Genomic DNA, 19396 nt, shown 5'->3' on the forward strand with positions numbered 1-19396 from the left:
TTATAGAACATTTGTATGCTTGACAGAATGCTAGTAGCAAACATATTTTCAATTATTTAAACAAGTGAATAAATCAAATTGATAAATTATGTACCTATATAAAAATATAAGGCTAATATGTAACCTTAGATGCTCTAAAACTCACTGTAGACCAGGCTGGCCTCAAACTTGGAACAGTCCTTTTCTCTCTGCCTCCATAATGACTGAGGTTTTAGAGGTGTGCTATTGTTCCTGGCTTATAATATTCTTGAATGATTATTTTCTATCTTCATTGTTGGAAATCCTCTCTGAACTATCTAGATTCTGTAGACTCTATGAATGTTTTGTTAGATACTATCCTGGCTAGTATTTCTGACTGTGTAGGTTGTCTGTTATACACACACACACACACAAAATTAAGTGGCTGTCTCCATGTGCATGCTCTGTCACTCTTCTCTTTTTCTCACCTCAGCAGTAGTTTTTATTTCCTCATTACCACCCCACATGATCCACTCACCTCATTCTCCTCCTAGGGCCTTATCCGATCTGAACAAGGATGGGAAGATGGACCAGCAAGAGTTCTCCATAGCTATGAAACTCATCAAATTAAAGCTGCAGGGCCAACAGCTGCCGGTAGTTCTCCCTCCTATCATGAAGCAACCCCCAATGTTCTCACCCCTAATCTCTGCTCGCTTTGGTATGTATTCATTAATGTGGCAGCCCTGTTTGATTGTCAAGCTTGATTCCTTGTGGATCAGGAAAGGATTTATTAGCACAGCATGACAATCCCTAGATTTCCAAGTTAAGTTTCGTGCCTTTAAGAGAAGAACTCTAAAATGCACTGTCATAGCTAAGTGTCTGGTCTTACCCAAATCTCCTTTCACAGTTCCTAGTTGTGAAATGAATTATCTGCCTCTTCAGTTACAACTGACTCTAAATAGGCTTCCTTATCAGTCTCTTCTGTGTCTCAGGGAAGGAGAAAGCAGGATGCTAATTACTAGAAGATACAGAAGGGAGGTGATGTGGTTAGGGGTCAAGGACAAATGGTCACTTGGTACAAAATTACTATTAGAGAGGAGAAATCAATTCTGGTTTCTGTTGTATGGCAGGGTGACTATGGTTAACAATTTTGAATTGTATATTGCAAAGCAACTAAGAGAGAAGATTTTGAATGTTTTTAGCACAGAGAAATGATAAATACTTGAGATGACAGATGTGCTAAATATCCTGGTTTGGTTATCATATATGTTACATGTATCAGAACACTACACTGTAATGCTTAAATAGATACAGTATTAATATTAAGTAAATAAAACAAGAAGATTGAATAAATTTAAACACACCTAAAGGGTTTAATCTACATGGTAATTTAAAATCATAGATGAGTAAGAATTTCTATAAAGGTTAATTAGCCAGCTAAATCGAGGCCTAAAAATTGTACACTTTGTGTAATTTACATACTCATCAGAGATTACCAATTGGTATGTTTTCCATATAATTTTGATTAGTCAGTTTCTTATTAATTATATGTGAAAAGCAGTAAGTTTGAATGGGACATTCAATTAGATGTCTCTGTGTTGAAAAATGCATTTATTTATAGCAGATGTCAGGTTTTGAACACCTTACTCTTCCACTGTTCTCAATTGTAGAGATAAACACCAGATCCCCTGGTGGCCGTATTCTTATGTTGTAGTTATGTTCTGCAGCTATGAGAATGAAAGTTATCACTAATTTTAAAGTGAAGTAAGTGTGTACTAAGCACGTCCACCGCAGCGCCTCCTGGTCAGAGCCGTTTGTCTGAAGAAGGAGAATGCACGGAATGCAGTGCCGTAGAGGCCCGGATCAGTTTTCCTTACGCTGACAACCATATATATGGAGTTGACAAAGGCTGCTTAGTCTTAGCAGCCACAAAAGAAGAAAAAGGAAAGACCTGCTTATACTTCACACATGACAGACATTAATGTTCAAGCAGTAGCTTATCACCCTCACTTCACACTCAAATCTGCTTTCTGGGATACTTTCAGGATAATTTACCAAGCTAATTCTGCAAAATTGAGGGTGCTTTTTGTGCTGTAATTTTTGGGGGTGTATTTTATTGTTGAAAATACCATTGGAAAATGTGTTCTCTTTTATCTTCAGGGATGGGAAGCATGCCCAATCTGTCCATTCATCAGCCATTGCCTCCAGTGGCACCTATAACAGCACCCTTGTCTTCTGCTACTTCAGGGACCAGTATTCCTCCCCTAATGATGCCTGCTCCCCTAGTGCCTTCTGTTAGTACATCTTCATTACCAAATGGAACTGCCAGTCTCATTCAGCCTTTATCCATTCCTTATTCTTCTTCAAGTAAGTGTCCAGTAAGTCAGAGATGTGAAGAAGAAACCGCTGTTTGTTGTTCAGAGATGTCCTCCTTTGTGGAACTGCCTCGTACAGACCGTTTCCCTCTTCTCTCTGCCCCCAGCATTGCCTCATGCATCATCTTACAGCCTGATGATGGGAGGATTTGGTGGTGCTAGTATCCAGAAGGCCCAGTCTCTGATTGATCTAGGATCTAGTAGGTATGAAGACTTAACACACAGCTCTGTCTGCTTTCAGTGTGGATATTAATCTAATAAGCCCTGGGCTATCTAGGTTGTTCTTTGTAATGAACAAGTACAAATATTTAACACAAGCTTTCTTTGTTGTTGCTGCTGCTTTCTTTGTTGTTGCTGTTGGAGGGGTTTCTTTGTATAGCCCTGGCTGTCCTAGAACTTGCTTTGTACACTAGGCTGGCTTTGCATCTGCCTCCCCAAGTGCTGGGATTAAAGGTATGCACCACAACATCTGGATAAAGTTGTATATTTTAATTTTATAGAACACAAAAGTATTTATTACCTACCATAGAAATCATCATAGTTCTTCAAAAATTGTTTAAAAAGAGTTATCTTTTCCTTAGAAAAATATTGTACTATAGCTTAAATAACCATTGATTTTTGTGACTTTTTTCTTAACATCACTGAACCACAGTTTGACCAATTAAGAAATGTAGACAATGTCTTTTAAGTGTATGTGGAAGATAAGAAATGCCATCTATAAATGCCCTGGCCAGTAAAATGCCTGGAGTTGTAGGTTCTTAATAGGTGGAATTGTATGTGTCTATTGCCATTATATTGTATATTGATTCCTAACGTCTTTGGCTTATAAAGTTTCATTGTATTTTATTATTTAGTATTATTTAGTAACAAAGTTTTAAATACATTTCATTATAGCTCAACTTCCTCAACTGCTTCCCTCTCAGGGAACTCACCTAAGACTGGGACCTCAGAGTGGGCAGTTCCTCAGCCTTCAAGATTAAAGTATCGGCAAAAATTTAATAGTCTAGACAAAAGCATGAGTGGATACCTCTCAGGTAACTGGCAGATAGTGGTTATGACAGAACATTGGTCGTTTATGTGAACTTCCTTTGAAAACTGTTACTTGAATTTGTACTTTGTGCCTTATCTAAAGTTCTAACATTGAAGGCATTACATACATAAGAATATTGTGAGTATATAATTATTGAAAGATATATTTGACTTGATTGCTTTCTTCAAATTCTTATGCCAAGTTAAATGCAAGGGGTGTATACCCCACTTTTCAGAAAAGCATCTCTCAGAAATCTTATAAGCTTTGAAGTGAGTGAAAACCCCAAAGCACACGTGTGGTAGTGGTAGCAACTAGCCTTGGTTCTCTTTGAGAGAAAGCACATTTTCTCCGCTTGCCTTTTCATGACGCACTCTCTACGCTTTAACTTGAGTGTCTGTAGAACATTTCAGTTCAGTTTAGAATATTATATAAACTTACAGAGGATGATGAAATGTTATATGGTTATATACGAGATATATGTTTGTAATAGGCAAGTATGTTCCCCCTCCTAACTTTCACATTCCCACAAAAAATAACTCTCACATAGGGCAAAGTGCATGCTGGATAAAGGAAAAGGGGTCAGGAAAGACTTGGTGATTGCTGTCTGGTCATGCTGTGGACAGTAACGCAAGTCATAAGGAAGAGAACAATTGGAGAGACATTGGAGAGAGGGACATGATAGAGACAGGATTTTTTTTGAGATGCCTGTGAAGCATCTATGTAGGTGTTTGGTTAGACATAGGAGTCTGAATATAGAGGTGAGGTCTGGACTGCAGATGCGGGGTACTAGGCTTTAGGTGCTTTTGAAAACAGAGAGAAAAGTGTCCTCAGGGGTCCCAGGAGGAATGGCAGCCTCTGAGGATCATGTAGGAAGAGAGACAGTGAGGACAAAAGAACGAATGGAGAGCCTGAAGGAAGGGGGAGTGTAGGAGGCCACTGGCCTGAGGCTTGCCCTTGCTCTCAGAGCTGAGTGGTGCTTTCCTGCTGGAAGATCATGTAGGAACTCTCCCACTCTGCACTCTGGAGCAGGACTGTGTTTGATTACTGTTGGATACCCCCTGCTTGGCCCCTGGCACAAACATTTTGATGGTAAATGTTCCAAGGAAGCAGCAACATTATCTGCAAGACTTAACAAACTAAAGTTGTTTCTTTTTATGCTTTTCTCAATCAGGTTTTCAAGCTAGAAATGCCCTTCTTCAATCAAATCTTTCTCAAACTCAGCTAGCCACTATTTGGTGAGTGTACCCATCAGTGATTTCAAATTATATACAGTCTATCATAAAAAGCCGCTCTGGAAGATGGCTTCTGAAAGAACAAACATAAAATCATTGTTTCTATAAAAATTTGTTATGCCAGAATGTTCCATAAAAGTGAGCATTTGGAAGTTACATTCAGCAGGAAAGTGTACATGCTTGGAACTTAACCTTGATTTTATAAGCAACAGTGTAGCTTTCTTTATTGACTTATGTTGCAATCCAGAGATTGCAACATGAAATGTCATAAACCACCCTCCCAGAAGGAGCATTTGCTATGATGATTCACTGTCTTCTCTTTCTTTTGGACTATGAAAATTAAGAGTAAAAGTTGACTTTTTTTGGTATGTATTTACGTTTTCCTAAAATATATTAATCTAGAATTTATCATGTCGTTCTTCATAAAAATAAAAGTCAGTAAAAACTCTAAGTAGACTTTGTAACTTGTGATTGGTCATGTTGCCTTTAGGACTCTGGCTGACATTGATGGTGACGGACAGTTGAAAGCTGAAGAGTTTATTCTGGCGATGCACCTCACTGACATGGCCAAAGCTGGACAGCCGCTACCACTCACGTTGCCTCCTGAGCTCGTCCCTCCATCTTTCAGGTGCGTGTCTGCAGAGCCGTGGTTTGCTTCAGTCACTTAGGTGTTGTTTTTTTACCTCTCTGGAGCCTGTGCTTCAGTTTAGAGGAGAGTCACAGGTTTGCTCTGCCCTTCGGTCTTATACTGTGTGAGTCACGCTGGGAAGTAGATAACAGAGGGGTTGTTCTCCCTATGCTATAAAAGAGAAAAGTTTAACTGAAAAGATTAAGAAAAACTCGCCCACACTGGATCTCTCTGATTAATATCCTAGTACTTTGTATATTGTGACTAAAGGCATGCTGTGGTGTAAATATCCTTGCTACTGTATCTTAAATATGGACTTGTTTTAATTGTTGGTGATCTGCATTTTTTATCTGAAAATTCTCAGGCTTTATGATGCTCTTTGTTGTGTGTCCTTCTTAGAGGAGGGAAGCAGATTGACTCCATTAATGGAACTCTGCCTTCATATCAGAAAACACAGGAAGAGGAACCGCAGAAGAAATTGCCAGGTGATAATTTTATACTTTTAATTAATTTATTTTAAAATCACAATCGTAATTTCTTTAAATTTTACTTTTGAAGTACAAACAAATATTTAGAGTATTTATAGACTTAAAAATTATATGCGGGGCTGGGGATTTAGCTCAGTGGTAGAGCGCTTGCCTAGGAAGCGCAAGGCCCTGGGTTCGGTCCCCAGCTCCGAAAAAAAGAACCAAAAAAAAAAAAATTATATGCTACATGAAAATAGTGAATGGGTGACATTTGTGTCTATGTCCATGTGTGTGCGCGCATGCGTGCACCTGTATTACTGGGGATTGAACACATACACTTACGTAACATCACCAGCTCGTTGGGATGTTTTAAATTACTTGTATATCTCAATGAAGAATAAAACTAAAAATGATGAAGGAAGAGAGGGAGCATGTATATATTTGAAAAGTTAGTGTTTTTTCCACATTGGGTAGAATCAGATCAAGGTTCGTAAAATTTTTAATGAAAAATTTTAATGAAAAAGTTTTAAATATTCATTGAAAGAATGCACATATGATTATTTTAAATTATTTAAAAGGTAGTAAAAAGACTGGAATTATAGCTCAATAGTAGAATGTTTAGCTCATACTAAGTTTAATCTCCAGCACTATAAACCAAACCAAACCAAAAACCACCTTCTTCAGAAAGTTAATGTGTGTGTGTGTGTGTGTGTGTGTGTGTGTGTGTGTGTGTGTATGCAGAGGAAACACAACCATGGTTACTTGAAGAAAGCACTGAGAAAAGGCAAACCAGTATTTTATTGGTGTTTGAATAGAGTTAGATGTAGAAAATTGGAGTTTTAAGTGAGTATTTTACAGGAAGTACTTTCCTATTTCCATGTGAGTTAGAAGTATCTGAGAGCAAGAGCAAAAGACCTCCTAGGCGACTACTAAGCAGAGTGCGTTAAACTAGATGAGAGGCTGTAGGCTTGAGACAAAGCATAGTCCCCCCTCCCCGCTCCCTCTCCTTTTTAGTTACTTTTGAGGACAAACGGAAAGCCAACTATGAACGAGGAAACATGGAGCTGGAGAAGCGACGCCAAGTGTTGATGGAGCAGCAGCAAAGGGAGGCTGAGCGCAAAGCCCAGAAAGAAAAGGAAGAGTGGGAGCGAAAACAGAGAGAACTACAAGAGCAAGAATGGAAAAAGCAGCTGGAGTTGGAGAAACGCTTGGAGAAACAAAGGGAACTGGAGCGACAGAGGGAGGAAGAGAGGAGAAAAGAGATAGAAAGACGAGAGGTAATTTTCTGACTGAGTACGCAGCGTTTAGTAAGAATATGCTGACGTGGTGCTGTGCTTTCCCATCTAAATCATGTCACTGTTCTTTACCCTGAACAGAGCTGCATCTCCTTTCCCTTGATGAGGGAAAGAGAATGGATCTCTGTGTATAAGGACAGGAAGGGCTTCATGGCAGAGTTGTGGAAACCTGGATCATGTGTAAGTGAGGCCCCAGTCAGAGGACTGTTTGCACAGCTGAGCTAAGCCAAGAGCTACAGTTAGTGGACATCAGAAAGTCAGGCAGACGAGGTCACTGGGTGAAGGCAGTCTTAGAATTCACAATCAAACTGTGAAGAATCGAAGGACCAGACTCAAACTTTAGGGAGGTGAAGACACAAAGGTGAGTCAAGAAGTCAGCCTAGGGTTCCAAGAAACACTGTTGTTAAGGGCCAGGAATGGAAGTCAGTAAATTACAGCGTTCTGAAAAGTTATAAATGAAATCGTTTCTCCTCTGATACCAGAATAAAGGTATAAGTATTTCTCTTGTTTTTTATACTTATGAAGCCTTCCTTTGACTTTTTTTTTTTTTTTTTTTTTTTGGTTCTTTTTTTTTGGAGCTGGGGACCGAACCCAGGGCCTTGCGCTTCCTAGGCCAGCGCTCTAATTCCTTTGACTTTTTAAAAGAGGAATGACTATCTAACAAAAAGATGGTTCTGTGAAGCAATTAGAAGTGATGAATAAAAGCTACCTCTGTGGCTATGCTTAGGTGCATTGGGAAACTACCTCTACTTACTTTAGGCAGTGTGGCCATCCACTCCGAAATGCTGTCATCCCATGAGACTTTGAATAACGCAGAGTTTCATAAATTTAAATGTTAACAGTAATTTGTTAATTTTATTTAGGCAGCAAAACAGGAGCTTGAAAGACAACGGCGTTTAGAATGGGAAAGAATCCGTCGACAGGAGCTTCTCAATCAAAAGAATAGAGAACAAGAGGAAATTGTCAGGCTGAATTCTAAAAAGAAAAGTCTCCACCTTGAACTGGAAGCAGTGGTACGCCTAGAGTTTTTGTGAACCTGATCTCACAATGCTGGCATTTCCTGTCCAGGGTGTGCTTGGATCACAAGGGTTTGATTGCTAAGCAGGAAAACAGAAACCACCAAGCTGCTTACCTAGATGTTTTCGGTCAGAAACACTAATTAGTCACTCTACTTAACTGATTCTTAGACATCAAATGTGAGTGGGTCAAGTTCTTTGAAATGTAAGAGGAGAGGATAAAACAGTCTAGACTCTCTAAGCCTAGCCTTGCTAGAATGGCAGGATTCTGCATGGTGGACGTTTCCCTATGCACTATCCCAGATGTAGATTCTGTGCAGTGGAAGCCTATTGTTTTGTTTTGGGGTTTTTGTTTTTGTTTTTGTTTTTTTTTGGTTTTTTTTTTTTTTGGTTATCTTGAATTGCATTGAAATTATTTTTAAAAATAAAGCATCATAATAACTTTAGTCAGAAAGATGCTGTTTTATGGCTTTAAATAAATTTGTATACATACCATGATTATTAATCACGTCACAGTGCTACAACTTTAGCTTCTGTGTGCTATAGGAGTGTCTCAAACCATCATTTTGATGGGGTTTTTTTTTGTAAATGGGAGAAGGTGGACTGATTGGTGGCTCACAGGTGAATGCCACACCTGGCAAGTGAGGTCAGTCTCGAGGACCCGTAGTGCAAGGATAAGACTGATTCCCACAGATTGTTCTTTGACCTTCTCCTCAGACTGACTTTGAATTATAAATGTAAAATGAAACTTAACTAAATAAGAATACTTCTCTCCTGAGGGGGACCTGTCCTATAGGTGTTCACACCTATATACTGTACGTATGTATATTATCTTCCGGCAGAATGGAAAACATCAGCAGATCTCAGGCAGACTACAAGATGTCCGAATCAGAAAGCAAACACAAAAGACTGAGCTAGAAGTTTTGGATAAACAGTGTGACCTGGAAATTATGGAAATCAAACAACTTCAGCAAGAACTTCAGGTAGGTCTTTTGCTGCTGCATGGTCCATAACCACATGCAGTCATCGGCAGTTCTTCCGATAGATACTGTGCTTTTGGAATCATGAGCCCCTGAGTTTCTAGCAGACTATGATAACAAAAGATTAGAAAGTCCATAGGTCTCTTAAACCCGGGCTAGGCCTGAGCTGGGTTCTGCGTGAACACGCACCACTTTGAACTTAAATAAAAATGACTTTTCTTACTGGTTTGGTCCATTGCAGGTGAAGGCACTGATACTGTCTGACAGGTCTACTCCCACCACAGAAGCAGTGTCACTTCTGTATGCTCTCGCATGCCAAGTGAGCAAGGCTGGAACTAATCCCCGTAGTGAGGGAAAGTCCTCATGGCTTAATCACTTCCTATAGCCTTACCCCTTAACACTATAGCTGGGAGTCCTGTATCAGTGCTGGAATTGGGCAGGACACACAGATTCTTACCATATCTTATATTGCAATAAAGCTTATGCTATTAATTTTAAGAAATTTTGATTAGAAATTACTCTTTTTGGAGCTGTGGTGAGGAAACATTAAATATTTCTCTCAAAACCCTGGTACTTATTTACTTGTAGAGTCTGGTTCAATTATTGCTGTTTGAAAAGAAGGATATTAGAAGTATTGTCCACCTGGAGGGTTGTGTCACATAACTTCTTTTACCACAAAGATGGACATCACTTTTCCTCGTGTCACAGCAAAGCCATTACTTTTTTTTTTTTTTTTTTTTTTCCGGAGCTGGGGACCGAACCCATGGCCTTGCGCTTGCTAGGCAAGCACTCTACCACTGAGCTAAATCCCCAACCCCTAAAGCCATTTCTTATATGCTTGAAATGCTTCCCTATTTCTCCCTAGGAGTTCTGTCCCTCTTTGATGTGTACATAATTGTGATGGAGTGCCATGGCCTCCTTGCACATGCTGTCAGTACACAGATGCCCTTCTCATTCTTTCCAGCTGTCATCCAGTACAGTATAGAAAGTTTAGGTCTCTAGACCCTCATGAAGGCATTCTTGATTATCTTTAAATTTCAGCCAGCCATTCCTAAGTATTTGAATAAATATTTTCTTTTTATATCCTATTTAATTCTGTACTATAAACATGTAAGAGATTAAATCATGTTTTAAAGTTTTCAAAAAATTCTTGGAAATTATATTGCTTTAAATAAGATTCTAACTTTCTTTTTAAAAGGAATATCAAAATAAGCTTATCTATCTGGTACCTGAGAAGCAACTATTGAATGAAAGAATTAAAAACATGCAGCTCAGTAACACACCTGGTAAGACTCTGTTTTATTTCTTTTCTAAATCATTTTAATATATTATTATTTTTTAAATGACATTATTAAAATAATATTTTGCCCATAAATTTAAAAAATTTAAATGTTAATAATATTATCATAAATTGTATTAGCTATGTATCTCATTGCTGTGACCAGATATTGGATAAGAAATAATTAAAGGAAGGGCAGATTTATTATTAATTCACAGTTTAGATAGAGGTACTAATCAGGGGAAGCATGCCCTCATGTATGAAGAATGTAGGAAAAGTGGGACAACCATATGCAAAAGAGTGAAGTTAGCCCCTATCTTATCCTAGACCTGAAAATCAGCTGAAAATGAGTTCAGGACAGAAGCGTGGGCAGCGTGATGCTTGCAGCAGCACTTGATAGACTGAGGCAGAGATCTGGTTAGGGATCTGAGGTCAGTCTGGGCTGCCTAGCAAACCCCTTGTAAGCCTAGGCTAAAGAATAGGACCCTTTCAACCCCCGCAACAACAGTGATAGATTAAAACCTAATGTAAGATGCAAGGTTTAAACCCCCAAAGAACAGACAAACGTACCGTGACATCTTCTGCAAACATTTTAATAAAAATTTTTATGAAATAATTCATTTTAATAAAATGAATTCTTTGAGAATTTCATACAATGTATTTTGCTCATATTTCTCCCACTCTGCCCTCTAACTCCTCTCAGATTCATCCCTGCCACTCTATCTCACCTCCAACTCATGTCCTCTTGTTTGTTTTAGCTTTTTAACATTTACTTTATGTGTTTGGATGTTTTGTTTGCATATATGTTTGGGCACTACATGTATGCAGTGAGTGAGGTGGCCAGAAGAGGCATTGGATCTGCTACAGTTGGGGTTACATAGAGCTGTGAGCCACTATGGGGGTACTAGGAATCAAGTCCTAGATGTCTGGAACAGTAGCCAGAACTCTTAACCACTGAACCATCTCTTCAGCCCCATTACAGTTTTTAAAACTCACAAAACATAAAAGTAGAAATAGTAAGTTGTCATAGAAACAAGAGAAGAAATATGAAACAAATCATTTTATATCAAACTAAAAGGTTTCTGCACAACCAAGATGAAAGATGACCCATAGATTGAGAGAAAACATATAGCTGTTAGGGATTTAATATTCAAAATATATAAGGAATATACCCCACCCCTCTACCCCCCAAATCTCCAAAACAAACAGGAAAACCCCATGTAGTCCAATTTAAAAATGAACAGAAAGGGGTTGGGAATTTAGCTCAGTGGTAGAGCGCTTGCCTAGGAAGGGCAAGGCCCTGGGTTCAGTCCCCAGCTCCGAAAAAAAGAACCCCCCCCCAAAAAAAATGAACAGAAGACTTAAATTGACATTTATTTCCCCCTAAAGGGATAAAATTACTAGTATTTGAAAGGTGATCGCTATTGCTTATCACTGAGTTGTCCCTCATACCAGTTAGGATAGATGTTGTCAGAAAGAGTAAAGGAAAATCTGGCACACCGTGGTGGGAAGGTACATCAGAATAGCTATTATAGAAAATAGTAAGGCAGATCCTTACATAATGAAAAATCGAACTATCATATGACCCACATCTGAGTGTGGATCTGAAAGAAGTAAACCACTGTTTAAGGCATGTGCACATGCATGTCCCTTGTAACCTCTATGCAACAGACAGGGTAGAGACAGATGTTCAATAGGAAAGCAGGTAGAGAAAATAAAAGTGTGTGCAGTTAAGCTCCAAGGAACAGAGTAGAATGCTGCTTACCATAAAAAGGGTTACTTTTAAATGAAACAGGCATACCATAGGCTACTATGGAAATGGAACTAGACCTTCATGTCCTAATTGATAAAATATATTATTAAACTTTAGACTGGGTTTGTGGCTCTGTGGTAAAGTGCTCACCGTGTGTGTGTGTGTGTGTGTGTGTGTGTGTGTGTGTGTGTGTGTGTGTGTGTGTGTGTGCGCGCGCACGCGCGCGCACAAAGCCTGTTTCAATCTCTACTATCACCAAAGCTTAACTAAGTAAATAAATATATGAATGTTACGGAACACAGAAGATACTATGAGACTATTAAGTAAAAGATGAATGAATGTTCACATATCTTAATGTGTATTCATTCATTCATTCATTACAAATGCTTAAAAGGAGAAGTTGGGGTTTCAGATGCAGGAGGCCTTAGCATTTTACTCCATATGTTTAATTTTATTCAAACTTATACTTGATTTCTATACCCTCAAAATACAAAATTTTAAGTTATGAATTTAGGTAGAAATTTTACTATTTCATTTTAATACAGAACACTCTTTTTATACCTAATTTCTCTATCTTCTATGCTTGTATAATCTTTTAAAAAAAATCATGTACAGTGAAACCCTCTCTCTTTACCTCTTAAAATGTGTTATTATATAATCCTGTCATTAATACTTACTGGGTTTTTGCTGTGGGTAGTTCTCTGTCCTTGAGATCATTATAAGTAAGTAAGAAGGTACTTTAAGAGCATATTCTGTTAACTGAGCACTTACTGTGAGTCACACTTTAGGCCATGGCTTTAGACTCACATCACTTAATGAGGTAGATGATAGCATGCCCCTTGTGTTTGGTGAAACACTGTTTCTTTCTTTTCTTGTCTTTTTTTAAAGATTTATTTATCATATATAAGTACACTGTAGCTGTCTTCAGACACACCAGAAGAGGGCATCAGGCATCAGATCTCATTACAGATGGTTGTGAGCCACCATGTGGTTGCTGGGATTTGAACTCAGGACCCCTGGAAGAGCAGTCAGTGCTCTTAACCACTGAGCCATCTCTCCAGCCCTCAAACACCTTTTCAGACGTGGAGTTTTTCAAGTACTGATCTTTCAGTACAGAACCAATATTTATATCCACTTCCTTTGAGGACATTTACAAGGTATTATTTGGGAATAAAAGTCTTGTCTCAGTGTTGTATACTTTTTGTATCTCTTTAGTTGTATCATTTGACCAGACAGGAAATGACATGAGCATCTGCCAGATGTGACCTGACTTGATATTTTTGTACTTTAGATTCAGGGATCAGCTTACTTCATAAAAAGTCATCAGAAAAGGAAGAATTATGCCAAAGACTTAAAGAACAATTAGATGCTCTTGAAAAGGAAACTGCATCTAAGCTCTCAGAAATGGACTCATTCAACAATCAACTGAAGGTATTTGTCTCCTATTATCTTCATGCTCCACAGCTGCTTCTTGCTAAACACATGTATTACCTTTTCATAATTGCTTGTCTCAGCCACTGGAATCATAGTATTGGTTTTGATGATGTGATGTTCTCTGAAGTTTAGTAAACATTGTGTCAGGAGACGAAATATTTTCCTCAGAGTCTCCAGGGTTTGCTGACTATGCTCCTTTTATTGGCATCTGTGCATCTCAGACAGCTGCCGTTGCCAGCACTTGAGCGGTAATGTTAGCAACACTCTAAAGTAGAAAACAGACTGGCCATGGTGGTGCTCACCTGTAAATCCCAGGAGTTGGGAAGCTGACACAAAAGGGTCAGAATTCAAGGCCATTCCTCAGCAGCCTAAAGAGTTTAAGACCACCTTGGGCCACTTGAGAGCCTTTCTCAAAATGGGGAGGAGGGGTGAAGATGGAAATTTCCAAATTGCTCTGATGGTAGGTCTTCTAACACACCAGATTCTTCTTCTTTTCTTTGCTTGTTTGTGTCTTTGTTCTAATATAAATAACCTTTAAGAAATGATACAATGCTTAATGAAACCTAAAGTGAATCTGAGACCATAAATTTTATCTGAAAAGTCAAGTTCACGATTTACTGTTTGCCCCCACGGCAGAGCAGATAGATGCCCAAGCACGCTGCACGTTTCCTTGTGGGACAGTGGTGATTGGACACTGAAGCCATACCGAAAGAGATAATAAAATGTTAGTTGGATACTCAAGCTATGAATGGAGGTAGTGAAATCTAAAACTAGACTAATGGAACATCATTCAGATTTGGGAGTGGTCTCAGTTCATCCTTGGCTAACTATTCGTGAAGTTATCAGAGCATACAGTTTTGTATAGTAATTCTCTAATGACTTACTGGAGAAACATTAGCAACAACTATGAAATAAGCAGTATGATCAAGAAAAAGCCATGGTGACTTCAGTTAAGGACAGAAGACAGGTGAATAGTGCTGACAGTGGACTTCACACAAAGATGTATTCTTTAGAAAAGTTTAAAATATGAGTACTGGTCAAACAAGCCAGTCTTGTTTTCTTCCTTAAATTCCTTTTTACATCTGTGCATAGTTTAATTGGCCTTTTGTCTGCCTTATCTTACAGTGTGGGAATATGGATGACTCTGTTCTTCAGTGCCTTTTGTCTCTGCTAAGCTGTCTCAACAACCTCTTCCTCTTACTTAAGGTTATTTTCTAATATCTAGCTTCCTTTTTTTTTAAGTTGTTTTACTGTTTTCTTTTTTTAAACTGGACTATTCTTTGCCTTTATCTGATTATCTTTGTTTGGAATAACGTATACAATAAACCCTTTTTCCTTCTGTTTGCTCTAATATGCTTCTGCTGCCTAAATGCCTGTTTGAGTCTAATGCCAGAAATCAGGAAGGCTGTCCAAGGCCTCCGCCCTGACACCATCCCTGTGGACTGGGTTACCTAATGGGGTGCTTCAGGAGAGAACTGAGGGAATCTGAAGAGTGGATCACCCATGTCCCTTGAAGCATTACTTACTTAGGTTTCTAATTCCTTCAGTGTAGGGTAGGAGCATGTCTTGTGTGCATCAGGCTGCATCCTAATTCGAATGTAAGGGGAAAATGCAAAGAATCAGTAATTACTTGCCAGGTCTTGTACTCTGACATACTTACCCTTGAGATAAAAATTAATATGTGCAAATCATATGTTTGCTGTGTCCTTAAATACAGACTATTCAATATAGTCAGTGAAGTCCTCCTTTAATGGAGTTTAAAGACAGGTGACTTAAACACTTGCCTACCCAAGTATTCAGTGCTAAAATGAATGCAATATGCAGTTCCTTACATATTCCACAGTAATTAATTACATCTCCACTCTTTCAAAAGGTAAGGCAGATTGCAAAAGGTAGTAGCAGCAGAGTCCCAAATGTTAGAAATGACTGACCAGGTTATCTGGTCTTAGAATTTTGCTACGGATCATATAGACTAAAGTGTGAGTTTCTTCACTGTAAAATGTGTCTAGTGTAGATTTGTGACTATACTCACTCATTGACTAGTCTGATCCTTCCAGTTAGCATTGATTCTCCACAGGCCAGCAGACCACTCTGTCCTGCTTTACTTTCTTCCTTCTGCTTCCTGCCTTCTAGTTTTTCACTGCTTATTGATACTTTCATCAGAGGCAATTTAGGACACTGAAGGGGTGTGAAATCTGTTAGTCAGTGGCTAGGAAACTTTCTGTGGTTACAGAAAGCAGGAAAAGAAGCCTTTTTAGTTGTTGCTGTAAGGGGATACAGAGGGATCACTTAACACAGTGCTGAAAACTTCCACTGACTCCTGCAGCAGGGTCCTCTGAGGACTCCCCTGAAAAAAGTACCATCTGAGTTGCAGAGTGAGCAGAAGCTGGGTGCAGGGGGTCAGCAGTGGCTGGGAATGAAGACTGTTAACTGCTTCTGAGGCACCCCGACAAGAATGGAAGGCATGAGGCTGAGAGATGTTAAATGAAGGGACAAAGAGCACCAGGAGATGTGAGGGGATGAGAGCTGATTGTGTGGAGTATGGTAACCATAGGTCCCAGTCCCTGCTTGCATGGTCACCATGCAAAGGGCCTATGTAAGAAGGCCAGATGTGGCACAGCCACCTGTAATCCCAGTGCTAGGGAGACTAGAAGGTAAGGGACCTTGTCTCAAGGAAAGTGGATGCCATGTCAACCATACTCCAGGCACAGGCCAGCCCCACACCTAGCAGTGGTCAGCCAACACAAGCCAGACTCCATAGGGTTGTTTGTTTGCTTTATTATTATTATTATTTTTTTTTTGGTTCTTTTTTTCGGAGCTGGGGACCGAACCCAGGGCCTTGCGCTTCCTAGGTAAGCGCTCTACCACTGAGCCAAATCCCCAACCCCGTTTGCTTTATTTTTAAAAGAGAAAGAGAATATGAACTTGGGTGGGTAGAGAGTTAGGGGAGGAGTTGGGGAAGGAGTATGAATATGATCACAACACATTATATGAAATTAAAAAGAATAAATTGAAAAATAAGCTGAAAGATATCTGATGTTGATGATCTGGTTTACACATATATACACATGTGAACACACACACACACACAAAAGAAGAAAAAATGGATGAAAGAATGAAAAGAAAAAAGAAAAAAACCGTATCATAGATAAAAGAATTTCTTTAAAACAAATATTTCCACAGGCTGGAGGAATAGATCAGTGAGAGTTCTAACCCTGGTTGAGGTGTTTAGGAAAAAGAGTGTATGGGGGAATTAGGAAATTTCAGCAGAGGGAGGGGCAGGGAGAGAGAGAGAGAGAGAGAGAGAGAGAGAGAGAGAGAGATCAGCCTTGGTGGATGGGGTGGGTGAGCACAAGCGTGAGAGAAGAAGACAGTGTGTTGAGCAGTGTTAACTGTCTCTTTTATTCCAGGTCATGAGTTTACATTGAAGAACATGCCTAATGATAGGATTTCCCTTCACTAATTTATAGCTTCTTAGATACAAGCACAGACACGGCGAGTGAGGTCGGTTCACGGCTCCATATAGATTTAGCAGCTAAGATGCTGAAGCTGGAAGGGAAGGGGGGTTACAGATTTTAACACAGAGTCACGACAAAGACAACTCTGAAACAGTGTCTGCATCATAGTGAAAGGACCACAGAGGAAGAAAGCGAATGCCAAAGCCCACCGAGTTGGGGAGGCTCAGTGAGACTGAGAAACCCTTGAAATGGCAACAGTTCAGAAGCCAAGAACTTACTGTACGAAGAATAGGGTATGTCCCCAGTGGTTGTTCTGGTTTAGATGTTAACAGAACTCAAGGCATGCTAGTAGGAACGTTCCGTTAAAAGGCACTTAAAAGGTCTGATCTCAGAGGTAGGTTTTGATTGGATCATCAATATAGAGGTCAAAGACACAGGGACAGGCACATGGTGGGGTGTTTTGTGAACCCACATGTGCTATACAAGTACTTTTGCTGTTCTTATCAAAGAGTTGCACAAAATCTCTAAAATATCTAGTGTGATTTAAAAAAAAAAAACCTACCACTATTGACCAGTTATTGAGTAACTGAGGAAGTGCTTTTCCATAGAAGGAAAGCAGTCTGCCAGCACCAGCATTGTTAGTGGTAGCCTCCAGCTGGCAAGGGGTAATTCATGTGTCAGGTGTACATCTTCTCTCCAAGATGAGGTACAACAGCAGGAAGTGTGGACCTGAAGAACTGCTTTGAGGCATGGGGGAGGAGCTTTGGTTTAAGTAATCTACAACTACAAGACCATCTTTAGTTTCTATTTTTGAAAATAACATAAGTATGAGTAATTTCGTGGCGGTTTGTTGGCTTACATTTGATATTGATGGAAATGCTGGATTTCAGATGGAAGTTAGTGAAAATAAAAATCAATTTTGTTCTTAGCCACATTCATGTCCTTCTGAATTCTCCTAAAAATAATTTTAAACCCTCAGCAGTGCATTGGCCCTTGGATTACAACCTGTTGCCCTGTAGTGAAGGCAGTGCTGTGGTTTGCTCATTTTCCTTACCTGCTGTTTTCTCTCAGTAATAGAAATTGGGATGAGGATTTCCCACTTTGCTTATGTGTTTGTCTCTTTTAATTTTGCTTTCTTACAGATTTTGAGGCTATGCCGCTAGTGTGAGTAGATTTTAAATTGCTGTAGTTTACTGGTGGATAGGTCCATCTGTCATGACATCTCTTCTAGAGCTGCTTCTTGTCTTAAGGACTAGTTTTTCCGCCTGTTATCCCAGCACTGGGAGACTAAGGCAGGAGGTCTGCAATTTCTAGGCCACCCTGAGCTACAAGTGACTTTGAATCCAGTTTGGCTATATAGTAAGAACCTGTCCAAAAGCAAACAAACAAACAAGTGGACTAGGAAACCTGGGGAGATAGCTCACTTGGCAAAGTGCCGGCTGTGGAGGTATGCAAGCATGAAAACCTGAGTTTAATCCCAATTTACCCACAGAGAATTCCTCACATGATGGGATGCTCATGAGCCCAGTGTAGGAGGTAGTGGATACAGCATGAAGGGGAGGCAGAGACAGTGTAACCCCAGGGCTTTCTGCCGAGCCAGCCTGTCCTAATTCGTGAGCCTGAGGTCCCAGTGTGAGGTTCTGTCTCAAAAACAAGGTAGAGAGCCTGAGGAGAGACACTCAAGTTGACTTCTGGCCTACAATCATGTGTTAATGCATATGCACAGAAGCATGCACAACACACACACACACACACACACACACACACACACACACACACACACACACACACAATTTTTTCAAGGATGTTTCCTGATATATTAGTCTAACTCTCCTGCCTTTCTTTTGCCCTGTTGGCATGGAATACCTTTTTCTACCTTATTTATAAACTGTTATATATTTCATTTGCATTTTATCTTTCAAGTATCATAGTTATAGTTTATAATTTCAGTTAGATATTTAATTGGAGTAGTAGTCTGTTTAATAAACTTACTGACAGATTTGGACTGTAAATTTTTTTTCTTTTATTTTGTCTCATCTATTTTATGTTCTTTTTCTTACCTTGCTCTTTTTTTAGTGCATTATTTGTTTGTTTACCATTTCCTGCACATATATTAAACACTTTGAGCATAGTCCCTGCACCTACCTGCCTGTCTATTCAGTTTCCTGTACATACATGATTGACTTTGAGCATAGTCCACCACCATTATCCTTCCTATACTTTCTAAAAAGTCTTTCTCCTCCTTGCATTTTTTTTTTTTTTTTTTTTTTTGGTTCTTTCTTTCGGAGCTGGGGACCAACCCAAGCGCTCTACCACTGAGCTAAATCCCCAACCCCCTCCTTGCATTTTTTTAAAAGCCTACTTCATTTAATTGGGATTATGCCTGAGCATGGGTGGAGAGTTATTTACTTAAGCTATGGCAGTTTAACAAAGGTTACACCCACCTCTTCCCCAGCAACCATTAACTGTCTGTCTGTAGTTCCTTCTGGGA

General features: G+C 39.4%; 1 protein-coding gene across 12 annotated transcripts in view; it reads left to right on the forward strand.

Moving 5' to 3' along the window:
* The window catches only part of Itsn2 (intersectin 2), a 110733-nt gene that overhangs the window by 30323 nt on the left and 61014 nt on the right, over positions 1–19396 (forward strand). For 5 of the 12 annotated variants that reach the window (XM_039113103.2, XM_039113102.2, XM_039113109.2 and 2 more), the window contains exons 5-18: positions 513–676; positions 2119–2325; positions 2441–2537; positions 3228–3367; positions 4535–4598; positions 5086–5223; positions 5623–5708; positions 6705–6967; positions 7067–7165; positions 7849–7998; positions 8844–8984; positions 10180–10267; positions 13305–13444; positions 14573–14653. In XM_039113103.2, coding sequence (XP_038969031.1) covers positions 513–676; positions 2119–2325; positions 2441–2537; positions 3228–3367; positions 4535–4598; positions 5086–5223; positions 5623–5708; positions 6705–6967; positions 7067–7165; positions 7849–7998; positions 8844–8984; positions 10180–10267; positions 13305–13444; positions 14573–14653 — 1858 coding nt within the window. The remainder of the gene's footprint in view (positions 1–512; positions 677–2118; positions 2326–2440; positions 2538–3227; positions 3368–4534; positions 4599–5085; positions 5224–5622; positions 5709–6704; positions 6968–7066; positions 7166–7848; positions 7999–8843; positions 8985–10179; positions 10268–13304; positions 13445–14572; positions 14654–19396) is intronic. The other 7 variants (XM_039113105.2, XM_063261878.1, XM_039113108.2 and 4 more) reach the window with 5 other exon arrangements.

This window comes from Rattus norvegicus, chromosome 6 (assembly GCF_036323735.1).
Source record: "Rattus norvegicus strain BN/NHsdMcwi chromosome 6, GRCr8, whole genome shotgun sequence".
NCBI classification, from domain to species: Eukaryota; Metazoa; Chordata; class Mammalia; order Rodentia; family Muridae; genus Rattus; species Rattus norvegicus.